The following is a 26,194-nucleotide window of genomic DNA, read 5'->3' on the forward strand; positions in this document are numbered from 1 at the left end:
TGTGCTGCCTCCAAATGCTAAACATGCAACGCTAAAGGCACCGATTTTTCCGAGTACATATTTTCTAATTGTCCTTATCTATCAAATATACATTGAAAATTGAATTCAAATTAGGATGCAATGTGAAGCAAAGTTTCCAATCATGCTGGGAGCCCTGCAATCTCTTTCTCTTCACTTGAGCTCATTTCTCCACTAATGACTTTGCCCTCTGATGCAAGCCAAGGGATCATCAAAGGTCCTTGAAACAAAAAGGGAAATATAGCAATTACTGGGACTTTCATCGGCGAGAAAGAGATTAAAAACCCTGTGGTTGTATAAGCACCCGAGAAGCAAACCGAGATCTGTTTCACTATCAAATGTATATTCAAGCACTTCACTGCAAACGTTATTCATCAACATGTTCTTCCTTTCACCACTCTCATTCATTTTTTTTTCCATGCATGATAATAGAATCAAATGTATTATGTATTACTAATCACATGATAAAAGCCTGTGGTGCTAGTAATGCATGTAGATTCCAAAATGCTGTGCATGTACAAGAAAAGTCATTGCCTTTTTAACAGTGGCCTGAGGGAATGGAGTTGTCCCTTAGCCTCCATAACCATTGACACAAAAGGTCCCCTAACAATTTCAAATTACTGCTTTATTTCTCTCTCTTATATAATCCACCCACATTATTAAATCTACCACCTTCTGGGACTTTACTGATACAATAATATTACAGTGCTAAGATGTTTACATTCGAGACGCCAGCTTTCCTTGTTATAAACATGTATGCCCTTAGGAATTGTGCAATACGTATGCATACTACTTGGCCTAAATGAGGCACAGGTCATTTTGTTTTTAAGAGGGGTCAATATTACCTCAAGCAAGGGGCCAAGGCCAACACCAGAACCTGACTGAGCAGAAAATGGCTCCTGATTCTTACAGATGAGATCTATTATACATTAAACATGCTTGTAAATATTCACTAGTCAGACTATTCAAATGGAAAATATGGTTTAGGTCAAAGGTCTATGAAAATGTTGTCTCCAGAGGAAGTCCCCTTAGAATAGAGGCAATGATGATAACAGGGAGAAACACCCATAGGGGACTAGGGAGAACATTAAGAGTTGTTTTACATGTTTGACTGTGGTGCAGCGATGATACCAGGGAGATAAATGATGGGCACTTATTAGACTGGACTGACCTAGAGTTATGTACCATGCCTAATGGAATGTAACACTCCCATCAATTTTACAAGGCCAGGCTGAATTACAATGAATTAGTGTCCAATAAAGTTTTCTAAATAATTTCGTTCAACTAGTTTATTAGCATAAAGGATTTTTTTTAAATGTAATAATGTCCGAACAGGTATTCTTATTTAACACGACCACGCTTATTGAAATCTATGAATAGCAAAGCGCAGAAGGTACAGAATAATATGTGAACATCAGTTTTATTAGTGGTTTGTCTCACTGACAGGATCACATGGCTTGAAAATTATTTCATCATGTTCGAGTCCAACAGTGGGACCACGGTGTTATCTTCTATTTTTGTCTCTCTCAGCCGTATATTTCAGAGGCCAGGAACAATGTAGTCTGACAGACATATTCTTTATGAGGGGCTCGTGGTCTCTCTAATTTGACACAGTTGTCAGAGATAAAGCTCCTTAGAGAGTGTGGCCATGCTCTGGGTAAGAATGGGGATTAAATTAACACCCCCACCTTCACATTCTCTGACCCCAATACTGGAGAATAAAACATACATGGTGACTCACTTCAACACCCCAGATCTCCCCTCCAACTTCATCTTTGAATGTATTTGGAGTTTATTCCTAAATAAAACAATGATACTCGGCTTATAGGTTAATATTATTCAAATCCATATTATAAAACAGCTTTGCAAAAGTGACCAAGAGCATAAATTCAGTCTGCTAAAAATAAAAAAATACATACAAAAATTATTTTTATAATCAAATTTAATTATATGAGGAAACAGTGCTGCATACCTTCGGGCATTTTTTACGATAAATGTGACCAGTAAAAGCAACACAAAACAGCTTACAGGGTGTAACAATACACTCCCACTCCTCGGTAGCTTCCTATCAAATGACCCGAGCACGTAAAATCAAATCAACACTGGAATGGATCATATCAAATTCTAATGAAAACATAATATGCTCTTAAAATGTGTGTTGGCCCGGCAGCCAGTCATCCAGAGAGTCTCCCCCAGATGACGTGATGAATAGGGAACACCGATGGAATATGCATCAAAGTCGAGCTCATGATTTATGTAATAGCAGTCACTTGGACACTGATTAGCTGCTCTGTCAAGCGTGTAATACGAGAGGCACAACCCCTGGTTTATCAGTCATTTATCTGAAGTGCGTCCTGATATTATCACTGGATCCTAATGTCATCATTATGCCGCACAGCATGTGCGGGCCAGTGTGTCATGGTGCCGGCGACACTGCCTGTCAGGAGTTCAAGCCTCTTCATTTGCAAAATGCTCAGACATTCATAGCACTATGTCAACAGTAAAATAGAGAAGCCACATCATACGAGAGATGGAGGGACAGAGGCACACAGGTACACTAAATAAGTGGACACAAGAGGATACAAGGAAATTTTGTCACCTCTTTGTGGCCGTGGAATTGCTTATATGATCATCAGGCTAATTCTTTTGAGAGGAGTGGAATAACAAAGTGTCAGAGTAAAAAGAACAAAATAACAGGTTGCTTCTTTTTTTTTCTGCGTCTGCTTCGTGGTTTGATTTAGAGGAATAGACACATCTACTGTACACTTGGTACACAAAAGACCTCCTCAATGTGCAATGTGAGGCCCACAGAGCCATTTTTCCTGATTAAAATGCACACTCACACACACCACTGTGTGAGACGATGGCGGTTGTTCAGTCTGTCAGGACTTTCCTGTTCTCCTAAAGAATATCTGATATCATAAATGACTTCAACTCCTCCCACGCCAACATGCGAGTGAGGCTGCAAACACAGGAAAAGAGAGCAAGACACAGACTGCCAGTATATGACTGAGCTATGACAATCATACATTACCGGATGGACAAAACTGCTAATAAACAATCGCTGTCATTATTACAAAAAAAGGTTAGGGCTGTTATTCTCGCAAACATCTGGTGCTGTACACTAAAAGGAAGCTGTGCAACGTATAAGTCCGTCAACACCTCACACAAACAAAAATAGTGAGGGAAACTGAACAGGAAAAGGAGCTCTTTGAGTCCCAAACAAAAGATATCAGCCCGGCTGCCAACACAGACAGGGCACCACACCTTGGCAATGATGCCGCTCACAATCAAAGGAACAGTCGTCATCAGTGGAGCCGTGTTTTTAAAGGATATCTTTAAAAGATTGAAAATATGTGTCATTATGGAAAACAATTGAGCCTGGAGCCTTTAGTATACCGAGTTGTTATGTCACTCACACGCACTTTAGGTTGTTTATTTCAACACATAATGGCAAATATGCTTCCTGTTTTTAAACATTAGAATTTTTGCACACCTCATAATAAATGTATATGATTGTAAAATGTGTAAAGCAGCCTTGATGAGCCGGTGGTAATTAAAATTAGCACACAACAAAAATTGCATTACAAAAAAATTAATAAATAATAAAATCTGTCTTAGAAAATATTTAAAATTGCACATTTCTGTCATTTTTAGTAAATGCAATAAAGCAAACACGGAACGGCTTTAGTGGCTGCCACATATGATAATTGTCTGGCCACTGAATGCAGCATTAAAATGATTTCAAACAGTATGGCTCAGAAGATCCAGCAGAGGGGGCTGCTTACTGCAATCATATGCTGATTAATTGAGCTTGATTCTCCCCATGCTGCGAACATAAGTTGTCCCACACTGTAGGCTACATGTTGGTATGTGGTTAAAGGTTACAAGGCTTTATCGAAGTCACCTTTTACCACAGGTAGCCCCTCACATCATTTTTGATGAATATTAAGAAAACACTGATTTTCTGATTATCCCTCATCAAGCCTATATCAAACTAGGTTATGTTCATTTTTATTAATCGTGCATGTTGCTCTCTAATTAGCTAATGAGAGACAAAAAGCAGGTTTAGAGCAGAAAATGCAAATGACTCTTAGAAAATAGCACAAAAAAGTAAATGGCAAGGCTGAGAATCATCCTTCATTGAAATGTCAGAGATAAATGGCTCAAATGTCACATCAATTAAAACGGGGGACAGTTAGTAGTTCATTAAAGAGAGAGCCATATTGCACCGTCGGGTACCGTTGCCAACCCTTACTATCTGGGGCAGACTGGCAGCGGGTCCAGATGGCACGGAAATCCTCACAGATTTCAAAATGGTCTCTGCAGGGGTGGCGTTTTCTCCCCCGCTCCCACCCTCACCGCTGAGATGGGGTGTGGGCCACAGGCCCATGCCGGCCTACACATTCCAAACGGAGGCATGCAGAGAGCTGAAGGCATCACAGAAACAAAAAAATAAAGCTGCAAAGGACAACAGACAGAAGAAAAGAAAAATGCGTGACTGATGCCACACACTTGGTCATAATGACTGAAATATAAGCTTCCACTTAATCTATGACTGCTCCAGGCAACATAAGGCAACCCCCCTCTCCTTTAAACGGCATAAAAACTCTAATAAAAGGATTGAGTGCTGCCCCATGTGTTGTTCATAATACTGACTTTATTAGTTGGTAATACATAAGGTGTTATTGGTTGCTGCAGTCACATAGGTGTTTTTTTATCCACAAACATTACGCTTGAGACCCTAAAGACCTCACTGAGAAGCTGTCACAGGAGATGCAGAATTGGATAAATGTCTCAGCAATAAGTGGAAAGATAACAGTGTTTGAAATTAATGCTCAAAATATGCATTATCATATTTTTTCCTGCTGTAAAAACATCAAGCAAATCAAATATCTAAATCACTACCATTACTAGTCTTCGGCGTACTGGGGACCCCCTGAAGGACCCCAAATCCCAACTTGAGACCTATTAGAAAAGCCTTCTTCTTAAGTCTGTCCCTGGCAAAGGGGAGGAGCGGAGACTTTCTCTGGACCAATTACAGAGCGAGAGCGGACTTTTGCCTCTCGTGATTGGTCGGCTTGACCACGCTGCCTTGAGAAACAGGAAGAGTTCTGCTTTGACATGTGTTTTGCAGAGGGGGGAAGAGGAGTGGGCATCGCAGAGACACCGTTTGGATGCACACGGTTAAATTTGTAAGCACCGGCGTTAATTTACAGCGTTAAACTTTCTCTAACACAAGCTAACAACATACACAAAGCTGAAAGTACGCGTACGCTTAAGCTAACGAGGGCTAGCGTTTGCTAATACGCCTTTCAGACACGAACTCTCGCTTGTTTATTTCATTATTATGATAGGTATATTTTTACATTAAAACAGATACTCACCCAAGGAGCCGTCATCTGAAACAGCACATTAAGGACACATGTTGCATTTTTACACCTGCGCAGTCACGGGGCGCTTTCTACTCAATTAATCACGCAGGTTTGACCAGGAACTAGTCTAATGAGAAACGAGTCAAATGATTGACGAGCATGAGGATGCCGCCAGTGATTTTTTTTTCTTTTTAACAACACAATCTGCTTATTGTTTGTTGTTCCTCACCGTGAAGAGCTGGGTAAACACCCAGGCACTCACTTAGACTACTCTACTGCACCGAAAACGGCACAGAACAAACATGATAGCATTATTTTTAATCAGCGCAGACTATTAGCCAAGGCCATTATTGCCAAAGTCCATTATTCTATCTATGAGTCTATTACCATCTTGCTAAATGGCACGGAGTGTGTGCAGCGCTTATCCAAAGTGCACTGTACCATTGTTTGGCTCAGAAAATTTCTCGCCTTTATTGTCAGTTCAGGCAAACCCCTGATGAATACAGTGAGAGCTGCAAGAGTAGAAACAAGAAAGTTGAAGCAGACGCATTTGTGATCACATACCATGACAGATGTGGTGGTGGTGGTGGTGGTGTTGGTAGTATGCGTGTGTGAAGTGCGGATGGGGGGGTGGATACGGGAGTAATCTAAAAATAAAAGATATCCATTCTTAAATTAAAAGTAGAGTGTGCAATGAGCAGTGAAGTGTTTTTGTTTTGCTTTGTTTAAGGGCTACAGCTTGTGATTATTGTTTTATTAAACAGTCTGTAATTTTCTGAAGCTCAAGGTGTCATTTTCTCCACTCCACAGCTCCCCAAAATTCAGTTTACGAGCAATGAAGACAAAGGAAAGAAGAAAGTGCTCTTAATTTGAGAAGCTGGATTGTTGAATACTTTTATTTTTAGTAAAAAAAAAAAAAATCAAATAAAAGGATTAATTATTGAAGTAGTTACCAGTTGTGGTTAATTGTTTCATCTGTAGTTTGTTTTGTTGCTTCCTTAAATAACTAGTGCAGAAGATTTCACGTGGTGAGCATTGAAAATTTGATTATGGGACTTAAAAATGTTATAAAAGTCAGTTTAGCAGAGAAAGAGTTTCACATCTGTCAATATGCCAGGCCTGCAAAAATTAAAACAATTAGTTAGTCATTAAAAAAAAATTGTTATTCCTTTTTTAATATCATTCCCTCTTTATAGTCTGTCTTGAAACTTTAATTGTCATGTGTCATTTTTATTTTAATTAAATGCAACAAATAATAATTCATAATGAAAATAAAGTCTAGTCAAAGCAGTGCACAGCTCCCATCAATGTACACACACGTGCGAGTTAACCATTTAAAAACACGTGGTATGTGTAATATTGAAAGCAAAAATGGAGATATTGCATTTGTGCACTTTAAACTTTTCAGATCATCGTTCTGGGAAGGAAAGGTTACTTGTTTGAAACTTACAATCAATGTGACCTTTATTTATTATAACCCCCATCTCTCAAAAACTCACATATAACATAGTCAATCATCTCTCCTTCCCTCAAAGTAAAAATAAAAAAGGAACTGCTGTCTGGTTATTGCCAGTATCCATCTCAGTCGTCAGAAAAGCTGCACGTTTTTGCTGTTGTTAAGGGCTGGAAACCAGAATCCCATCGGAGTTGCACCCTAAGGAACAAATTTAATGCTAGAAAAACATCCCGGCCATCAACCAAAAATGACGGATTGAAAATAATGTCGAGCTATCTTGGGAATCCCCCACCAGACAAGGGAACAGACTGCATTGTTTTTCTCATTTATGTGATATATAGAACAGAAAGAGGGGAAAAAATGGGCGATTTATTGGTTAGATAGGCGTATTCTTTTCCATACACAGAAGAAATATTGGATAGTAATGTGGGGATCAAGTCACATCATGACATTGTTTGGAGGCAAGGTGTTCAAATATGTAAGTCATCTTCCGTTGGTGGCCCGCTAGGTTTTCAATAGATCATTCAATGCAAATATGTGTGGGAAATTGTGAAAGTTGCCACATGAATATGTCAATGAACGTAGTGTAATTTGTACTTCCTCAGCAGGGCAGCAAGATGAAGAAGCAGGGGGAGAGCCAGTGCACTCAGAAGACCATCTCATTGCTGAGCCCCCTGGGGACGATCCAAGTCAGTGGATGTGAGAATGGTGTGCACACCATCCAGATCCTAATGGATGTCGCACCTGCTGAAAGGTACTGTACAACAGCCGGGCTGGTGACGTGATAAACAAAGGTGTGAAATTTACAGGCAGACAGAATCCACTCCTGTGATGGAGTGCCACCATTCCTCATTGGAAGCAGGGCATTTTTGTAGATCCCACAAGAAATATCCTGGAGAAAGTTGGGCAAATATGAGCAGGCACTAGAAATATGAGGGGCACTAGAATACAGTTGGGCTTGAAATTAGATTTCTGATGGCATGTGGTTGTGATTCTTCCTGCAGTATATTTGAAATTTCAGAAAAATAACTTGTTTATTACCCACAAGGGAGTTGATTAGAACTGATGTCTGTAGGGTCAGCAAAGGCCACGGGGAGCATGGACTGTTCTCTCCTGTTTATTTATGTTTCCTTCAAGTTGTATGCAGTAGTTCTGAGTGTCGACTGACACTCAGAAATGTAATATGTGATTGCATTTCTCGGCCTGCCCATCCCTCAAAAGTGTCAGGAACGTTGACAGTCTTACTGAAGCGATTGAAACTGATTAAAGGCAGCATTAATAAGTGCCTCTTCCTTATTTTTACAGGTCCATATCCTACAGCTCAGATTAGTTTTGATTAGATTGAAATTAAATATCCATGTATCGCAGATTCGCATTTGATAAACTTGAATGGTCGGGGAAATTAAACGATTTCCAAATGCACCCGGATAGGAAGTTATCCTTTTGAAAATGTATGTTCAAATTCTAATTTATGGAAACCCATTAATGACCTTGTATATTATACCTCAACATGTGTTTCCTTCTCGACTGTCTGCTATTTCCTAAAATTCATCAAGCAGTAAAAAACATTCCACTTGTTGTTAATGAGTTGAAGTGAGAAAATTAATAATATGGAATTTTGATTATGGAAGATGTCCTGTAACCATGCACAAGCACCTTTCTCCGTCTCCTTGTGAACAGGGTTTAATTTGTGTGTTCAGGTTCAGTAGGAATATGCAAATGAATTTAATGATTCGCATCACTAGATCATTTCTCACTTTAATATCATTTGCTATGTCGGTCATAAGTGAAGCTCTGATCACATCGCTGTATGTTTGCAAAGGTGTGAGCCTCCCACCACCCCCACCCAAGAAAAAATTACTAGTAAAAATGTTTAGATTTTATCTCAACCGGTTGAATATATTGTTATTGTCACAGGACGGGGAAACTAGAGCCACCTTAGATATATGTAGTAACGCAATGTAAACAGGCATTAAGGGAGGCGAGATAAAGTGACAAAATACAGGCTTATCTTTGCAACCGGCTTTACATGTAGATCTCACCAAAGCCCGCCTGTAGCAGTAATAGTTCAGATCAGCCATTTCTATTGATTTATTTATGACATACTAAACAAGGCTCTTTCCAGCTTCGGATGTGTTGTGGTACAGGCTTAGAAAGTCACTGTGATAAATGATCTCTAAGAGCATATTTTAGATATGGGAAATAGATAATGTCCATTCATAGCATAAACTCAGACCTATAGCAGATATTTGCCAACGAGCCAGAGCTTTGAAGGCTTACACGGCTGCGTTTGCCTCCTGCGTTTCTCAGACTTCACTATTGCTTGGCGTTGAACAGCTGGGCCAGCAACAGAAGCATTTGTGGCATTGATAGATAGTTATTGATAAATGCCATTATAGCTACATAAACGCCCTTGAAGTATTGCTTACACACCATGACCGTCAGCTCTTTCTAATAGAAACGTCTCAAGCCCCTTTTGCTTCCTAACTGATCTTAGGAACATTTCCTGAAATCAACCTCCTCTGCCAGTCTAACGACAGCCCTGAAGGCACCATCAGATGAACAAATTCATTACATCTCAACAACCCCTGTTGGGGCCCTACGCACCAGCCTCCCTGTTAACCAGTTTCCCCCCCCTTTAGTTTTTAGCATGGCCTCAGCGTTCACAGAAAAATGATACGCATTTTGTTTACAGGAGATTACTATTATCTGAAATATGATGCTTCTTGCCTCTTTCACACAGAGCACAGACACATAATACAGAGGAAATCATAGAGCACTTTTTTATTAGGGTGAAAAATGAAAAAAAAGGGCTGGACTCCTGCCCCGAGACATTTTGTGAGCATATTATTTTACAATGCTTTGATCAATTTGTCTGTCAAGCTGGCTGAGATGTGGGGGAGCAGGAAAAAAGCAATTTAGCTTGTGAGGTCCTCAATAGAAATGTACTACAGGAGCCTGTGTATGACATGTTGCATTAGAACCTGAGTAGCCTTTATTGCCTGATAATGTTGCAAGGCAATGCTGATATCAATCACCCTTTAACAGCCAGTGTGATGTGTTTTTATGAAAAAAGAAAAAAAAAAACTGAAATAATGCATGAAACATTTTTTGGAAAATAATTGATTTAATTCAGAGCTGAGGGATTTCTACTTTTAACAACAAAAAATATTGTGTTGGTAAAAACATGCACAAAATGTGCTAGGAGCTAAAAATTGTTAGGAACAAGATCTTTTCGCATATGCTCCTATAGAAAATTGTAATTAATTTTACACGGATAAACACTTCTGTCTCATTTGCATATAGATATAAACAATATATTCGTGCGTCTGAATTCCCAGCACACTCGGGTCACGTGATCTGCCTAAAATCCTAAGTGGCTAAAACCAAAAATTATCATTATACTTCCCAGGCCATAAATCCCCCCCCCCCCCCCCCCCCCCCCTCCCCGTTTTTTTTCTCTGACACAAAGCCTTATAAATCTGTGTCTGATTTTTCACATTGCACATTGTTTTTAGTTAATGATTTTCATCTGTTTGTTGTTGCTGTGATAGCGGGGAAATGTACCATATGCTCCGGCAAAAGACAAATGATTAGCAAATGAAATTCTGGACAGCTGTCTGACTGAAAGCGTTTGGTTGATAGCATTCTGCTACCATAATTAGCTTAAGCTTTGGGTTAATTAACTTTCTACCTGGATATGCATAATAATAGCATTCTGGAGAAAGCCAAGGAGCTTCCAGTATATCAGCAGCAAAGGCTGGCTTTTTATTTTGTATTTCGGCTGCATATTTCAATTTCAAGAGGCGATTTAGCTCGGGAGCATCGTCAAATATTGTAGATTTTACTCCCCAAGCCAGATAATTCTGAAACAATAGGGGTGTATTATGTGGCAGAAATGCCATTTCTGAATGTAATTAAAGCGGATGAAAGCAATCACCGATTTTTAAACGCTTTTGTCTAGCATGAGGCCTACTTGTAAAAAAATACCCATCAAGAGGAGAAAAGAGGCAAGAGAACCCCCAAGTCCTTATATAAGAGGCCTTTGAGACTGAAGTGAAGTACAACAGTAATTAGTCTTTTGTATGAATTTGCTGGCCATGGTCATGATTAGTTAAGCATATGAGAGGACTGCAGGACTGCATTGCTCTTAAGGAGGAGGGTGTTAAAGTCTATTTATCACCAGTTATCCTCACAGCTTTCCATTATCACTGACAACACTGGATGGGGCCTGAGAACAGCCTAATTGTTCTGAGGTGGAGTGTTTTTGTGTCAAATCTGCCACCCCACTCACATTGGCATTCATAAGCATCCAGACATTTTCCATCTATCTATCCCTAATACCCAAGCTGTCACAACAGCTTTTACACACTACCAACGCTAGTGTGAAATATCTGAGGTGATGCATTTATCGTTTTTTGTTTTTTTTTTCTTCTCACACTCATGTAGTGTTGTGAATCAATGTCCTGGTTCACGCTGAATAGCAGTATGGCAAATGTGTTCCTTATTCTGAGGGGCCTGTTTACATGATGTGCTCACACACCGGGAAATATAACAACTCTTTTTATTCCACTGTAATTTTTCTCTCCGCTTCTCCATCTATGGTGTATTTCATCTAACGTAGGATTTTGTTCATTTAAATTATAATTTTGCTTGATATGTAGATATATACATACATACATATATATAGACACTGCTGTGTGCTAAATAAACTGCTTACATTTGTAACTAAAATGCTTTGTCATACAAACCATGAACTGCTGAGATATTGAATGAAATCATCAATAAAGCAAGGAGAGATTTTTTGACGGAGTCCCTTTAGAAACGGTATGAATAATTCATTGTGTAATGATATTCTGATGATTTTTGTTCTATTTTTTGCTGCGGCCTTAGAATATTGTTTTGCATGTTGTGAAGTGTAGTACTCAGCTGCGTATTCATTAAGGTGCTGCTCCCACTGGCCCTTGGACCCATCTGTGCTCTATGTTTATGCCTCCATCTCCCGGGACCGTCCCAATCAGGCTGCATGTGCCATTTCCTGTGTAAACCAACACCTGTGTAACACACTACCTGTAAACCGCCCCACACAGACGAGACACTGACATTCACTCAGATGAAAATCTGCAAATGTTGTGGTTTCTAAAGCGGAGCCTCCAGGGTGAGGTTTTGAGTTGAATGAGAGTTGCTGCTCACTGTGGAGATGCAGCTAAAAGCAGCTCCTGCAGTTTTTTTGTTTCCCTCCCCTTTCCCTGCTGTCGACCGGGAACTTTTTCCAGCATAAGGGTTGCGCTAGTTTGTTTTAGAACTTGATTGGATTCTATATCTGCAACATGCAGAAGTGTACAGTGTGTGACATACTAAGGCAATATGCAGAGAGATGATTCCGCTCTGACATCTTGGAGAGGAGTACGAGTCAATTATGCCCAAGTGTTGTTCTTGCTTATCTTCCTGCGGCACCAAACAAGGATTTAGTCAAGGATTTAGGGGTGAGGGGGCGGTGGTGGGGATCATGGTAAGCGGTTCACAACAAAACACTCAAAACTCTTGGGAGCGGGCACTGATTTAAAAATAAATTACAGAAGACGAAGCGCTAACACTCAAGGGCCCTCAGCAGTGCTGGCGTACACAGGTGAAGATTAGCCTCCTCGCTAATCAGAGGAACAAGGCAGTAATTTGCTCTGAACACAGACAGTAATTAGGACTTGGTGACACTGGATTCCCATAATGCCTTTGTGCTTGACGTGGTCAAATTTTGACAGAGGCTATCCATGCAGGGTCACTGTCCCCCCAGTCTCCCGGCCCTCTTCAGTTGAGGCTCTAAAAGGTCCCTGCAGTTACAGGGGATCCCTAATGTACTTTATGCCTCCCTCACTGGCTCCTTACCATTCGGGTAATTGGAGTCTCTTACTGTGGCACTTGAGAATAGAGGCTAAAAACGCTATTTGAAACTGCTCAGTAGTCTGTTGTAGATAAACATTGCGGCGTCGGGGTGTGGATACACTACATAATGGAGTAAGAGTTAAGGCTCTGGTAATACATGCCTTCACTGACTCCTGTGGCTAGCCAGTTGGGAGAAGACCTAATTGTTGTGTGCTTTGTTGCCTACTCTGCAGTATTTTACCACCACCTTTATGTATTGGATTGAGTGTTGTAGCCTCTTTGGCGGACATTCACTAATAAGAGTTGCGGGATATCTAGAGAGCAGTTTATCCGGCCCAGTTGTTTTTATTTTGAAACAGCGGAGCACAAAACGTGCACCCCAGAACAGAGTAGGAAGCATTCCTAACAGCTTCCCACTTCAAAAGCTCTCGAGTTTAGTGCTGCACTGCCTAGATAGGCATCTGAATGATCTTCCGATGGTTGAACGAGCTGCATTGAGCAAGTGGCTTACAATTGTATCACAGCCTTTGGCTCAGAGACCATCAGGATCTTGACATTCATAGAGACATGCTGTATTTTTTTCCCTTTTTAGACAGTCATTTTAGGCTTTTTTCATGCTCTCTTGAGTCTTTGACGTCTCTGAGTTAAGTATCTGCAGCTATAAGGCTGAGGAAAATATTGGACTGCTCTTGGCCTTTTCTATTTCATCCTCTGACCCGCCATGTTACCCATGATCGGTGAAGGAGAACTCTGGCAGGCTGTGTCAAAAGTGACAGCCGATCGAGTCAGGATGAGCGCCATCACGCTTCACAGGATGGAGGCATGAGTTCTGAGTTTTTCCCCTTTTAGTGCAATATACCATTACACCCTTCGCCAGATTCCTTTCAATTAGATTCTGTGGTTAACCTGTTTCATTCTTACGTCTGCAGCTGATAGAAAAAGTCTTACTGAAGTCTTGTGCAACTAGAGATACAGAAAAAGACTAATTTAATGTCAGCTATTCTTTTCTTTTTTTTTCCCTTTGTCTCCTTTGATTGTTTCTTCCAGGATGAACAAAATAGCCTCCAACATTGTATAAATGCTCAATTCATTCTTTATATTAGAGTTGGAAAACGGGTAGAACTCCAAATGAGTCCCACTTTACGCAACAATGATTTATGGTAATTGGAAATTGATTGTGACAGGAGCACAATATTAGAAAATTTCTCAAATCGCAATCTTCTATCAAGGGAAATATTCTTTTTAGTGCAGCAGATCCTCGGCTAGTTTGGAATTAGTTTCTGATTTCTTTACCTGTGATGAAATAGTAAATGGCTGAAGGACATGGAAAATAATATGATTTATGTAGTCAAAAGATAATAAAATAACAATTCTTCTTTAACCCAATTTGAATTGTTTGTTCTAACGTCAACACACTCGCTACACACGTTTATTAAAATACTCTTTATAATCACTGCTAATTATAATTCTTGGTTTTCATAGAGCGTTGGCAGTTACTTTAGTACAATATAAAGATTGTTTCCCCTTGGAGAGTTTTGTTGTAATTAGTCCGACATTTATTAGACATCTCTAATCTCTCATTTGAAGGGCACAGCTTCTAATGTGCCAGTCTGGACTCCATAAAGATCACATGATGCTGCCTGATTTCTGATTCACTGAAGCGGCTGGAAATGTTGCAAGCACAAGTGCTACATCTCCACTGCCCACATGCTCTTTTAAAAACAATCCCCCATTGCACCTAGAGGTGACAGACTTCAGCTCAACTGATGTTGTTCCCCCCCTTTTATTTATTTATTTCCTTGTTGTTTGCCAGCCATAACATGTACTGCATTGCATTAACTTTTACTACTGTCAATGTTGTATCAGTCAAACACCTTTTAAAAACGGGCGCATCCGTAAGCTGGGAGGAGAGGAAAATTAGCCACAGTGACAAGTCTGAAGTGTAAGCACAAGGTCAAAGGTGCCAAGCCTTAAGCAAAGGTGCACTAGCCTTTGTCCGGTAGATTGTAAGGGCCTGCGGGTCCAACAGGAACATTTCCACACACAATATCCCCGAGCTGTCAGTGTGCAGCGGCTGGAACATCCTCTCGGAGAGAAAGAGAGGGTGTGGAGGGGCAGAGGAGGTGGTGGTGTGAGGATGCGTGTTGTGGGGGGGTTGAGGGTGTGTAGAGAGGGAACAGTGGCCTGAAGATCCTTGCTGAGAGAAAGAGAAGTTGGGGGATGGTGTGTGTGTGTGTATGTCGGGGTGTAGGTGGTGGGGAGCCAAAAGAGCTGGAGTGGGAGGATAGAGCAATAGAGAGGGGGAAATGAGGAGGGAGAGCTGGGGGAGGGAGGGGAGGGAGGGGATAGAAAGGAGAGACAATGACAAGTAGGGGCTGGCTGGGCACTCACCCATGCCGACAGAGATTGCCATGAGCCATGGCCATTGTTTGAGCGGGTCTCAGCACAGAACCCGCTGGTGGGTTTCCAAGTTTTCACCACTCAACTATAAACTGCTGTGTGGTTTATTTAGAAATGAGAGTATTTACACCTTTTACTGTATTTACACCCACTGTTAAACGGCACCCGGGAGATTTTTATCACACAGCCACAAACTAGCAAGCAGAGTGGTTTCTCTGAAAACTGACCTGCTCAGTCATAACACTCCAGTAAACCTCAGCTTCACATGTCCAATATAAAACGCAGCTCAAACTGTGACCTGCACAAGTGTAAAAACACTTTAGGGCCACGCTGTTACGGCGTGCAGGAGAGAGACGGTCTGTGTGTTTAACAAAGTAAATGTCTATTATTAATACCGTACAGGACAAGCCAATTTTGAAAAAAGGGGGCACTTAAATGGTGGTATTATTTATTTATAAGTCCTGTACACCAGTTAATGGAATTGGCGGGCCTGCTTTAGATCCACAACACAGCTTGAGGTCCACTTTGGAGTAATGCACATGCTAAGAGAGGACTTTCCCAGTAGGGTCTTTAAGTGTCAAATATGGGTCAGTCTGCTTGCATTGACCTGGGGGGTGGTCAGCAGCAGAGAGAAATTCAGCTGTTAAGTGATGCCAACTCAACCGTCGGCAAATTCCTCCAAGCATCTACTCAAGCTAAGATGCATGTCCAAGTGCGGCGCTTTTCTGGCCAACATCGCTCTGGCCAAAAAAATCCATTTATTCTTGTCATGAACTATAAACTAGACCCAAGCAGAGTTGAAACTGTTGTTAATGCTGTGCTCTTAACTTTTGTCTGCTACTTTTCTGTTTTAAGAAACCGTTTTTTCTCCCTTAAAGTAGTTTGAAACGAACTGTTAGCGGTTTCTTATGACCTGACGGTTGTTGTTTTTTTTTGTCTTTTTTTCCCTTTCGTACTCTATTATATCTACTCTTGAGAAAATTCTGGATTTTGCCTTTTTATCTTCCTGAGGTTTATTCTGTCTTCCAAAGCTCTGGTATCCGTCAAAGCCGAGCGACATGCAAAAATGTACAAGTTCAGATTTTAAACACGTCTTAATTTACAACTTCAGTGACACTCAGCAAATTATGTCATCTTGCATCTTTGTCACTCGTGGCATGTTATTACACTCTTGTGACATATTTAGCACTGTTCAAGCAAGAATTGGGTATTATGATTGCTCCTCTGATCCCCACCTCACCTCCCCATCCTGCCTTATATCCCTCACAGGAGCAGCGGGGGCCCCCTGAGCTGTGTGGTCAACGATAGCCTGGCAGAAACGAGCCCTGAGTTGCAGCGCTGCGTTGAATGGCTCCAGGCGTACTTCAGTGAGCCGCAGACCACTGGGAGTCTCCCGCTCCCTGGCTTTCACCACCCCGCCCTGCAAGGAGGTCTGTCATGGATAAATATTTGCAGAGCCATGACTGGGATCAGGCTTTCACTCTTAATTGTCAGTTACATCACTTACACTCACTGGCTCAGTGTGTTATAATGAAGTATTTTATGGCTGAGAGAGAGAGCGAGAGCGAGTGTGCGAGGAAGAGAGCGAGAGCAGAGGAAAAGTGAGTGAGTGGGTGAGTGAAAGGAGAGAGAACAGAACACAGAGCTGTAACTTGGTTCAGTAATCTGTGGCAGCTCTTACCACGCGTGTTAGTCTTGGCAAGCTTTTCCATGATTCTTGGCACATTCTTTGAAACTGATCGAATTCCACTCTTGACATTTTCAGACAGGAAGCTTTTTTTTTTTTTTTTTTTTTTTTTTTTTTAATGAGAACATGTGAATGGTGGTAAAGTTTGAATGAGCTTATTGTTGGCTTGATCAGTCACCTACTGTGAGTGAAATGAAAGCACCCCCCCAAAAATGGACAATTAGTGTCCTTTCCATCGGTAGCTTCGGCGAGGCGAACGACTAAAGATGCAGAGGAAAACAAGAAAACAAAAGCAAACAAAATGAATATTTGATTGCCAACCGTGGTTTCGTTTCGAGGAAATAAATAATATCGTAGCCCGACGACTCATTTTTGAGATCGTAAACAGAAATTTGTTTTCAAAACAATTGCGGGCTGCTCCTTTGTCACACTGAGATGCTCATCGCATTTTAACTGAAAGATTTTCAGAAGCTCTCATTTAGACACAGAAGCACACCTACACAGGAAAAAAAATGACTTTAATATATGCATTTAACAATTGTGCCTCTCTTCCCCTGCAATCAGGCCTTAGTTGCTCTCTAATTTCATGCAGATCTGCAGTGCTTGAGTGATGGCATTTTCAATGAGCAGGTACTCCATCGAGACCCTGTATACAGCTATGAGTCCCACGCTCCCGCAAAGGCAATGCAGAAATACATCAGGACCAATTACGATATCAACTTTCAGTGTGATTCCCTTCGCCACCAAGTGCTTGTGTACCAGCCCCAGGCTCTTTCAAATCGCATCTCATCTGAAGTCTTTGGGGTTTTAATTAAATTTCAGGATAGATGGAATTCTTCATTAGTACCTGATCTGAATAGGTGATTGTGCTGTGTTCCACCTCTCTCCCTCGCCTGTTGTTTTGGGGCTCCGTAAATACAGGGTTTAGGCTTGGATTGCTCTCAGTAGTCAGAACCATAGGCCATGCCAGTATAAAAATGTTAAATGTGAGCATCAAGAGTATTTGTCTTTTCAGGGGGGGAAATGGAAGGTTCTTTTTTTCTTGCTTGTTGATTCACAAATATTAAGTATCTTTTCTTTTTGCCTTATTGCTGTAAAAATTCCTCCTCGATCTAGTCGTGCAGCCTCTGCCTGCCTGGGAAAAAAAAAGATACAAGTTTAATCAGGTCATTACAATCTGTGACAACCAACTTTTGTTTGCTCAGTTATCTTGTGGGAGAACCTGAGCGCAACAGCGCTCTCGCAGCACTTGTCATGTAATATTGAGTTGTGACCTTCACTTGAAGTGTTGCCATGTTTATTTACACATTTCTGACAAAACAAGCCACTTTTCATATTAGCTGTCACGATATACCTGAGAAACAGAGGTGACATGAAAGGAGATGCAAGGTGCAGTTTTCTATACCGTCTCGACTGGTTGTCATGCACAACATCACACGCAAGTTTGGTCGGCGGGGGTAAGGGAATGGCGAGCGCTCGCGTGCGTTATGCTCAGTTAGCTTGTGTTTGCGCCTGTGTATGTGCGCTGGCTGCCTCAGAAAAACACAGACACCAACGTGGGTTCTTAAAACGATGCATATTCTTATCTCATTAATTATACATCCATATGTAACAGACGAGAGGATCTTAGTCTCGGTAAGCGGCGCGGGGAATGTGCGGGGAGGGGGCCGTGCAAAGGGGGGGAAGGGCGCTCTTCAAAGCCCAAATGACTGTGTTCCTGCAGGAGTCTGAACCTCCCCCTGTGCACAGCGCAGGGCGAGATGAGACACTCACCAGGACTCGCCCCTGTGATGTGGAGAGGAATTAGGGAAATGAACGTTTTCAGAATATCGAATAATCAGAGAATCATCAGCACCCCGTCAGCCTTCAAAAGTATGGATCCCTCAAGACTCAAGAGACACTTTGACTGGGAGTCAAAGTCTTCCCTCCCATTAGACACAAAGGATAATGAGGTAGCTGCATTTCCACTATTGTCTTTTTATTCTCACCACTATGTACGAGGTGACTGTCAGCTGGAAGTCGTCTCTCCAAATCTATCATTAGCAGGGCTGATGGATTTCAGTTTATTGTTTTCCTTTTTTTGGCTTTCAAATTGCTCCCATACACAGAATTATGAGCAAATCAATCATATATGTCAATACCATCATAACTGCCGAACGTGTTCGATTTTACTCCGGGTAAATCCATCGCAGCCGCAGTGGCTCTGTCACCTGGCCTCATGGCAGGTAATGACCTGTGACATAATTATGGGGATGTCTGTAAACATGTAAGTGGTTCCTCTCAACTTTTATTTAAACAATTGACACCAGTGCTCCTCGATCTAAAGAGGGTCCTGACCCCAGACACACCGTATTAGGCTCTTTATGAAGTATGGGGCTAGGGGACTGCTCTCCAAGTCATTGCTGGTCCCCTCGAGTGACCTGCCTGAAGTCTCTGTCACAGCCACTGATGAGGGCAAAGTTCTTTAACCTTTGTGCCCTGCAGATAAAAGTACAGACACTTTTTGTCCAGAACTGTAGGAGATGTGAAAGCTTCCAGGAGAAACAGCTGCTCAGGATTAGTCAAAGGTGTACACAGCGCCATAGCTTGTTGCTCGGTCTGTTTGTAGGCTAAAGTTCCCGTCTGCGTCTGCCGGTGTGACTTTGGTTGTTTGTCAATAACGTTTGCATCACTGTGGATTTGTCGTAGCTGCAGTCTGGGCAAGTTGTCATCTACCCCGCCGGTGACAAAAGCGAAATCCTTATGTATCACACACATCATGTGGCCAAATCCGAGCTTTATGAGGGAGAGTAATGCATGAAAGGAATTTCAGGGGTGTATCTCATCTCCTCATAACATTAAGTCTGTCTGCATAAGAGCCCGTCATCTCGTTGACAGTGTGATTATTACCTGAAAAATTATTAAACAGTACCTACGGGCCTTGTTCAAGACAAAGAACTCACATGGGTGTGCATCAATCAAATGTATCCCCTTTAGGTTTTACACTTATTCCCCCCAGTTTAGGCAAATTGCCTTGTTCGCGTGGCTTTGTGTAGCAGAGAGTGACTATAAGGTAGCGAGGGAGCCTGGGGAGCAAAGGATGTTCACTCTGTAGAAGAGAGACAGGGGTGTGACATGTTTTCACACAATGCCAATTTAGAAGGATTTCACATAGATCACTTGTCATGTGCTCTCTTAGACCATATAAATGAGAGAGAATGGGAGATCACTAATTGAATTTTCATGACTGAGTACATGTATATACTAGAAGAAATTCACCCCCTCTTGATAACGAGACCATTGTTCCTCATCTTGTTCTCAGTGCAGAAAAAGAGTGTTTTGTGCTTTCTGCACAACCTCGGTGCATCGGCGTCTTAAGGTTTTTGAGATGCCTCAAATACTTTTCTTCAGCAATCAGAGCTAGACAAACATGCCTCTCAGTCACCGCCTGGTAATCCAGAAAAAAAAAGAAGAAAAGATAATGCTACTGCTAAAGTGCTAATGAAATCAAAGCCGTTAATGTGGTTGGTTAAGCTGTGGATGATTTGAAGAATTCTGCCATTTAAGTGAAGATGATATAATGAATCTACTCTGAATAGAAAGCAATTAAAAGGACAAATTGGTCTGATTAACCTCAAAGTCATCCCGCTGCCACAAATGGTGTGCAACATTCAAATTATTATTATTAAAAATCTGGAGCAGATTTGCAGTCTTTTTGGCCTCTCTTAATCCTTTTAAATGAAGGAGCGAACTTTTTTAATTTTAGCTGTGACCTTTCAAAGCATAACCTAGATTTTTCTGCCATAGGAATAATTTTCTCACGTCAGCTTCTGTAGCATGTTAATACTAGTTCTAAGGTCAAATTGAGGGACTTCTCTGTGTTTAGGTGCATAATGAGCAGTGTAAAGATGGAAAGAAGAAAAAAGATGGAATTGTAGGGAGCCAGGATGGACATTATAGTGTTCACCAATAGGTGAAAATGCATTAATGAGTCAAACGTTGGCTTTTTAATTAAAAACAGCAGAGAGTTTAAAAAAATATAACACATGTTTAAAGTTCCTTCATGTTATCAGCCTCTCGGCTGGCTGTTTGAGTTTGATTGATTAAATGAGGAACTCTCTCTTCCCCCCTTCTCCTTTCCCGTCTTTCTGTCACTCTTCCGTCCTCTTGCTTTCTGGCAAAGATTCATTCACCAGCCGCGTGCTGCAGGTACTTCTGAGAGATGTGACGTTCGGAAAGACGGTTTCATACAAACGCCTTGCCGAGATGGCGGGAAACCCCAGAGCGGTGCGGGCGGTGGGAGGGGCTATGAGGAAGAATCCGGTGAGTATGATTGACATTGATTGACAGGCTTCTGTCTTGCTTACTTTATTTAGTCAGACAGGTAAAGTAACGGTTTGTATTTTTTTTTTTTAACTTTATTAGCGACTTCAATATTTAACACATGCAAGATTAATTATGATTAGTTTTTCGGTGAATTTGCCCTTTAACAGAAAAGTAATTTTAAATTATTCTTAGTTTATATGTTGTATTAATACGTGGAAGCAGATTGCTGTGAACTATAATATTTATTGGGTAGTAATTCATTTTGTACAAATGCATGAAAAAATGACAGAATACATAAAATAGGCAAAGATCACATTTGAGGTCATTTCCTGGTGAGGTATTGTCTCTCCTAGTTTCCTAACTCGTGTGCACGACTGAAGTTTTCCAGTAAAATGCATTTTAAAAAGTTTTCCCCGATGCATGATATGTAATCTAAACTGTAGGCGTGTTCGAGTACGTGCGATGGCGAAATAAACACCTCCCTCTGAGCACAGCTGAGGAGGGAAAGTCTACCTACAGCACAATTTTAAGCCCACACCTTTTGTTCCTGTTCTCTCAAGTCTTTACTGTAGATGTTCGCTGCAAATCTCCGCTTCTTGTAAGAAACCTGGCCTGCATCATTTTGCCCATGAATCCACTGTGTACAAAATGGAGGGCTAGAGGGCAAGTGGTGTGTCTTCTTTTGATCAAACCCTTTGATCAAAGCCTGTTTAACTCTGCCCATGTAGTGCTGTGGGCACCACCGGTGTGCTCTGTGAGGCAGAGAGCACTTCTTGTACAGCAGCAGTGCAGCCAGTGAGATGTTCTCCCTCATATGTGCTTGTGTGCATCCTCGTCTTAGTGCTGGGTCTCCCAGCATGTTGTAATTGATGTTGGGTGGGGACAAAAAGTTATTTATAATGAGAGCGCTCAATTTATAACCCAGAATAAAATGTAGATAAACTAATTAATAGTGTCCTCTGGATTCTCTGTGTACTTTATACATTGCATTAGCCAGTGGCATTGCTGCTAGATGGCTGTATAATACCGCTCCGATTTAGCATCAGTATGTTTTACAGACATTTCTTTCCTCTCGTCCAGGAGGCTGGGAGCCTGAGCCATCAGCTCCTGATTCAGATCCAGAGTCAGATTGTCAGTGTCAATTACTTGTCAGTAGCACTGCTCCACTCAGGCTTCAGCTGTGAAAAGCTCAGTGTGCTCAATCGATCCTCCCCTCTCTGTGGCACTTCTTCTTCACCAGGATTTGAGTATTGATAAGCCTGGTGTAGTGCTCTTTTCCCCCCCAAGTGAAGAGGCAGATCCGAAGGCCTTGAGGGTACCCTGCTCTCCCTCCAAACCCGGGGAACAGTATTGATCTGAATACTCGAGCAGTATTTCTCTGTCTGCAAGGTTAATCTGGGGCTCGGAAAGTTTTATTGCTGTTGATATGGGAGTGGGTTTAATGATGGATTGTTCAGTTTTCATATAAAAGGCTGGAGGTGCAACCGTCACGTCAGCCTAACACAGTTACATTGGAGAAATACAGTCGCAATGCAGCGACGGTTGTGTTGCCTTTCCGGTTAGTATAACAAGAACAAAATGAGGGCAACATTAAGAATATTTTAAAAGAAATAATTGCTGTGATTCATTCCCAACCATTGCCACTCTTCTTGTTCTGAATTCACAATGATCGAAGTGTTTTAGGCTTGCTTGTTTAATCTTTCTCCAGCCATTTAGTTTACAAAGAACTCGGGACCCCCCTGGCAGTCGTCTGCAACAAGAGTAAACGCTCCACCGACTTCCTCTTTTTAATGATCACAGGGTTATCAGATCTTAATGTTGACACCCTCTCGATTGAATATTCATCCTGCTGGTGTTTTTGCCCATTAATTTTTGATTGCTTCTTTGCTTTTCACTATTAAAGAGTAACAAACATTTATACCCAAAGACTGAGCCATCACCCTGAATGTGGATTTGTGCAGGATCAAACCAGACACTTCTGGTGTGGCACTTTGTTTTCATGCAGTGCATGAATATAAAAAGTGCTACAAAAACAAAAGCAGTTCATATTTCCTGCACGTTGGTTACTTTTAAGTCACATCGTTTATGTGCTAAATCAGAGATTCTTTCATACATAATACATATCTACTATCAGCACTTGCAACTATTGTGGTGCTGTGACAATAAATGTCAACCTGAGAATAAGTATTTGATTTTTTTCCAGCGGTCTAATCTGCGTTCCTGTCTTACTCATATATTACTTTTTGTTCCTCCACATCATAGCTTTTAGGTATTTAAATTTCTAAAGTTTAGTGAAAAATGTCCTTTTTTCCCCATAATTCTGACCAAATGTAAAAATGAAGTAGTTACTTTTTATTAAAAAAACACATTTTAAAAGTGGGACTTGGTCCTACAAATTCTAATATTTGTAAAATTGCACATGTTTATTAAATCCCCGTCTCTCTCTCTGTCTGTGCCAGGTTCCTCTCCTCATTCCTTGTCACAGAGTCATTTCTAGCAGTGGACAGAGTGGGCCGTACATGAGCGGCAAGGGCAACCATCTCAAACAATGGCTGCTCACCCATGAGAGGCAGGGAGGGGAAGGCTAAAGCATGACAGAGCCCAACTGTCCTTCAGTCAGTGCACACACGCACACACACACACATATATATATACACACTCACAAGGCCAGGGTTTTTTTTATTATTATTCTTGTCTCTTTTTTTTCTTTTCTTTTCAGAACACAAAACAGGGCCATAAAGTTTTCCTTGCTTGGCACACACCGTGGAACAACTGGAGTAACTTGTAAATATTCAGTTTATAATCCTTTTTTTTTAATCTAAGAATAGAGATGCTGCATAGTTAATGTGATACAGAGTTGTTGCAGAATTAGAATGTACAAAAATAACTTAAACAGAGAACAGTAGGAATTACAAACATATGCTCCCGTGGGTCTCCGTTGCGTTTGCCAGATAGTGCTTGGAATGGTTTTTCTAAAGAATTATTATTCCCTTAAAAATATGTCTCTTGCATTGTTGTTGTTGTTATTTTTTTTCCTAAGCAGAATTAGTCTTTGTACCTCTCGTTGGTTTTTTAATTTCCTGCCAAGTGAATGCTTTGTTCAACATCCAGTGATAAAGGCTCTGAATTTTACGGCTACAAAGCTTTGTAGTGAGGCATTTGTTTTGTCTTCATTTAGATCTCATTGTTTGCTCTCGCCTTATAATCCACCTCGAGTGGAGAGTTGTCCTATGCATTTTATACTGTACTTTTGTTGCGTTAGACATGTTTAAATAAATCTGTCTCAAACTGACAAAATCCCGTCTTTTCATCATTTTAATTGCGTTTAATTTAAAAAGTGATTTCATGTAGCATTCACTCAGTTCAGCTCATGATTAATTATGCTGTACGTCTCTCTCCTTGCTGCTGCTCTGTATGTCACAGCTCCTTCTTTTTTATTTCTGAGGGGTGTTTTCCATTAGAGGGCAGTACAGAACGGGAAACAGAAATCAACATTTCAACCTTGAATTCATCCTGAGCGTTTAAACTGTAATTTAAATGTTTATATCCTTTCTTTAAAAAAATACAAATTTCACCACAACGTTATTTCACCCCTTTGGGATATCTTTTTTCCTTCTTAAAAAAAAAACACCATATGGAGAGGGCAGCAGCAGCGGAGGTGCATTTAGAAAAATCTGTTACTTTAATTGAATTTGCCCTTTAGTTTTATTTTCGGCGTTTTCTCGCAGTGATATTTGTAACAGTGACAGTTTATCCTTTTCCCCTTAAATTCGTGATTCTCCTCACTCTCTGGTGAAACTCCAGAGTGACCCTTACTTGCCCATAGTTATTCCTCTTCTGTTCAGCCCAGGTAGCCTAATAATCCACCCTCCAAAAATAACCTCAGCTCTAACCTTTGCAGAACCAATTCAAGTGGCCCTCTCACTGAATACATTTGAACTTTGCTGCATTTTTGAATTTCTTATCCGATCAGCTCCGTGTGGCTGTCTTGCCGTGCTGCTGGACTCACTTACTCTGCCATTGGAGCACCATCTCAGCGTAAATGTTGAGGCAGCAGACAGGCAGATGAAGAATGAGACTCAGTCTGTGGTTTCACAGAGGGCTAATGATGCCTGTGGTGACTACAGGCTACAGTCAGCCCCCTAACGAAGGGAGCTGTGACACAGCCACAAGGGGTCCCATTTAAGCCAGGCGCACTCTGAAGTGCACTGTAAGCACCCTCCTTTTTTTGCTTGTGGCTAAGTAAATTCTATGGAATGCTATGAATTTAGCAACCAGAGATACTGATGTCTGTAGAGTGCTGTGGTTGATGTTAAAAAACAAGTCCAGCATCAAAGCTTCTGACATGCTGCCAGTAATTGGCCGTGTAATTTGCGGAGGTACCTACGGAGTCTCCTAAAAATAATTCGCACCTTTTATTTTGTCCAGTTTTACACTTTTGAGATATTTTAGCATTTATCGGTAACAGTGTTGTTATTATTACGTCTGTATTGTTTTGTTGTTGTGCTTTCACCTTGCATACCTCTTCCACATCACGCTGGCTCAGAGATAAAAAGGAATTAGATTAAAAGACGCTGAGACGATCTCATCATCCGCACTGTTAATCTCTGTGAAACCTTTAATTTTGGCCTAATATCTGCCTCCATTTCATAGAGAAAGACTATATAAGTGCATGTGTGCGTGAGCATGTGGCCTTGCATGTTGGTGTGCGCACATGTGTATGTCCATATGTGTGTGGGTGAAGTGGATGATATTGAGTCTGACTTCATAAATCACCCAGACACTGATAAACTCCCCATGCACCCACACACCGCTAATGGGCAACCCTTAAGGAGTGTGAGTGTCTCGTGCGGCGTTTGATTCAACATTTATTAACCCCCTCACACACACTCTCTCCCTCAGATACGACACACACTCATTTGAGCCCCAGAAAGAGCGAGGATATGGTTGGTGGCATCCGTAGCGGTAGCGCAGGGTTTTGACCTGGCCGGGCTGTATTAATCATGGCCAATAGTGGTAAGGTACATTTTGGCTTATAGCACCACAACAACAACAGCCTCTGCATTTCCTAAC

The 26,194-nt window shown here is 41.2% G+C and overlaps 1 protein-coding gene across 2 annotated transcripts; it reads left to right on the top strand.

The window, feature by feature from the left end:
- Positions 1-5,118: 5,118 nt before the first annotated feature.
- On the top strand, positions 5,119-24,418 carry LOC146560964 (methylated-DNA--protein-cysteine methyltransferase-like). 2 transcript variants are annotated; one of them, XM_085296604.1, is made up of 6 exons: positions 5,119-5,213; positions 7,455-7,603; positions 16,399-16,559; positions 20,979-21,118; positions 23,581-23,736; positions 23,841-24,418. In XM_085296604.1, the coding sequence occupies exons 1-5, from the start codon at positions 5,196-5,198 to the stop codon at positions 23,707-23,709; spliced, it is 597 nt and encodes a 198-aa protein (XP_085152730.1). In that variant the 5' UTR covers positions 5,119-5,195; the 3' UTR covers positions 23,710-23,736; positions 23,841-24,418. The 2 variants fall into 2 exon arrangements, with proteins under 2 accessions (XP_085152730.1, XP_085152731.1); XM_085296605.1 differs by having other exon boundaries at positions 5,124-5,213; positions 7,458-7,603.
- Positions 24,419-26,194: the final 1,776 nt, after the last annotated feature.

The sequence above is a fragment of the Mchenga conophoros genome, linkage group LG13 (assembly GCF_057382185.1).
Source record: "Mchenga conophoros isolate Kocher_MC1m ecotype Shallow Benthic linkage group LG13, M_conophoros_male_GT1.1, whole genome shotgun sequence".
NCBI lineage: Eukaryota > Metazoa > Chordata > Actinopteri > Cichliformes > Cichlidae > Mchenga > Mchenga conophoros.

Bases quoted from the DNA above. Each gene is read 5' to 3' on its own strand.
- LOC146560964 (XM_085296604.1), top strand. The intron at 7,604-16,398 runs GTACTGTACAAC...TATCCCTCACAG, and splicing joins GATGTCGCACCTGCTGAAAG to GAGCAGCGGGGGCCCCCTGA. The intron at 21,119-23,580 runs GTGAGTATGATT...TGTCTGTGCCAG, and splicing joins GGGCTATGAGGAAGAATCCG to GTTCCTCTCCTCATTCCTTG.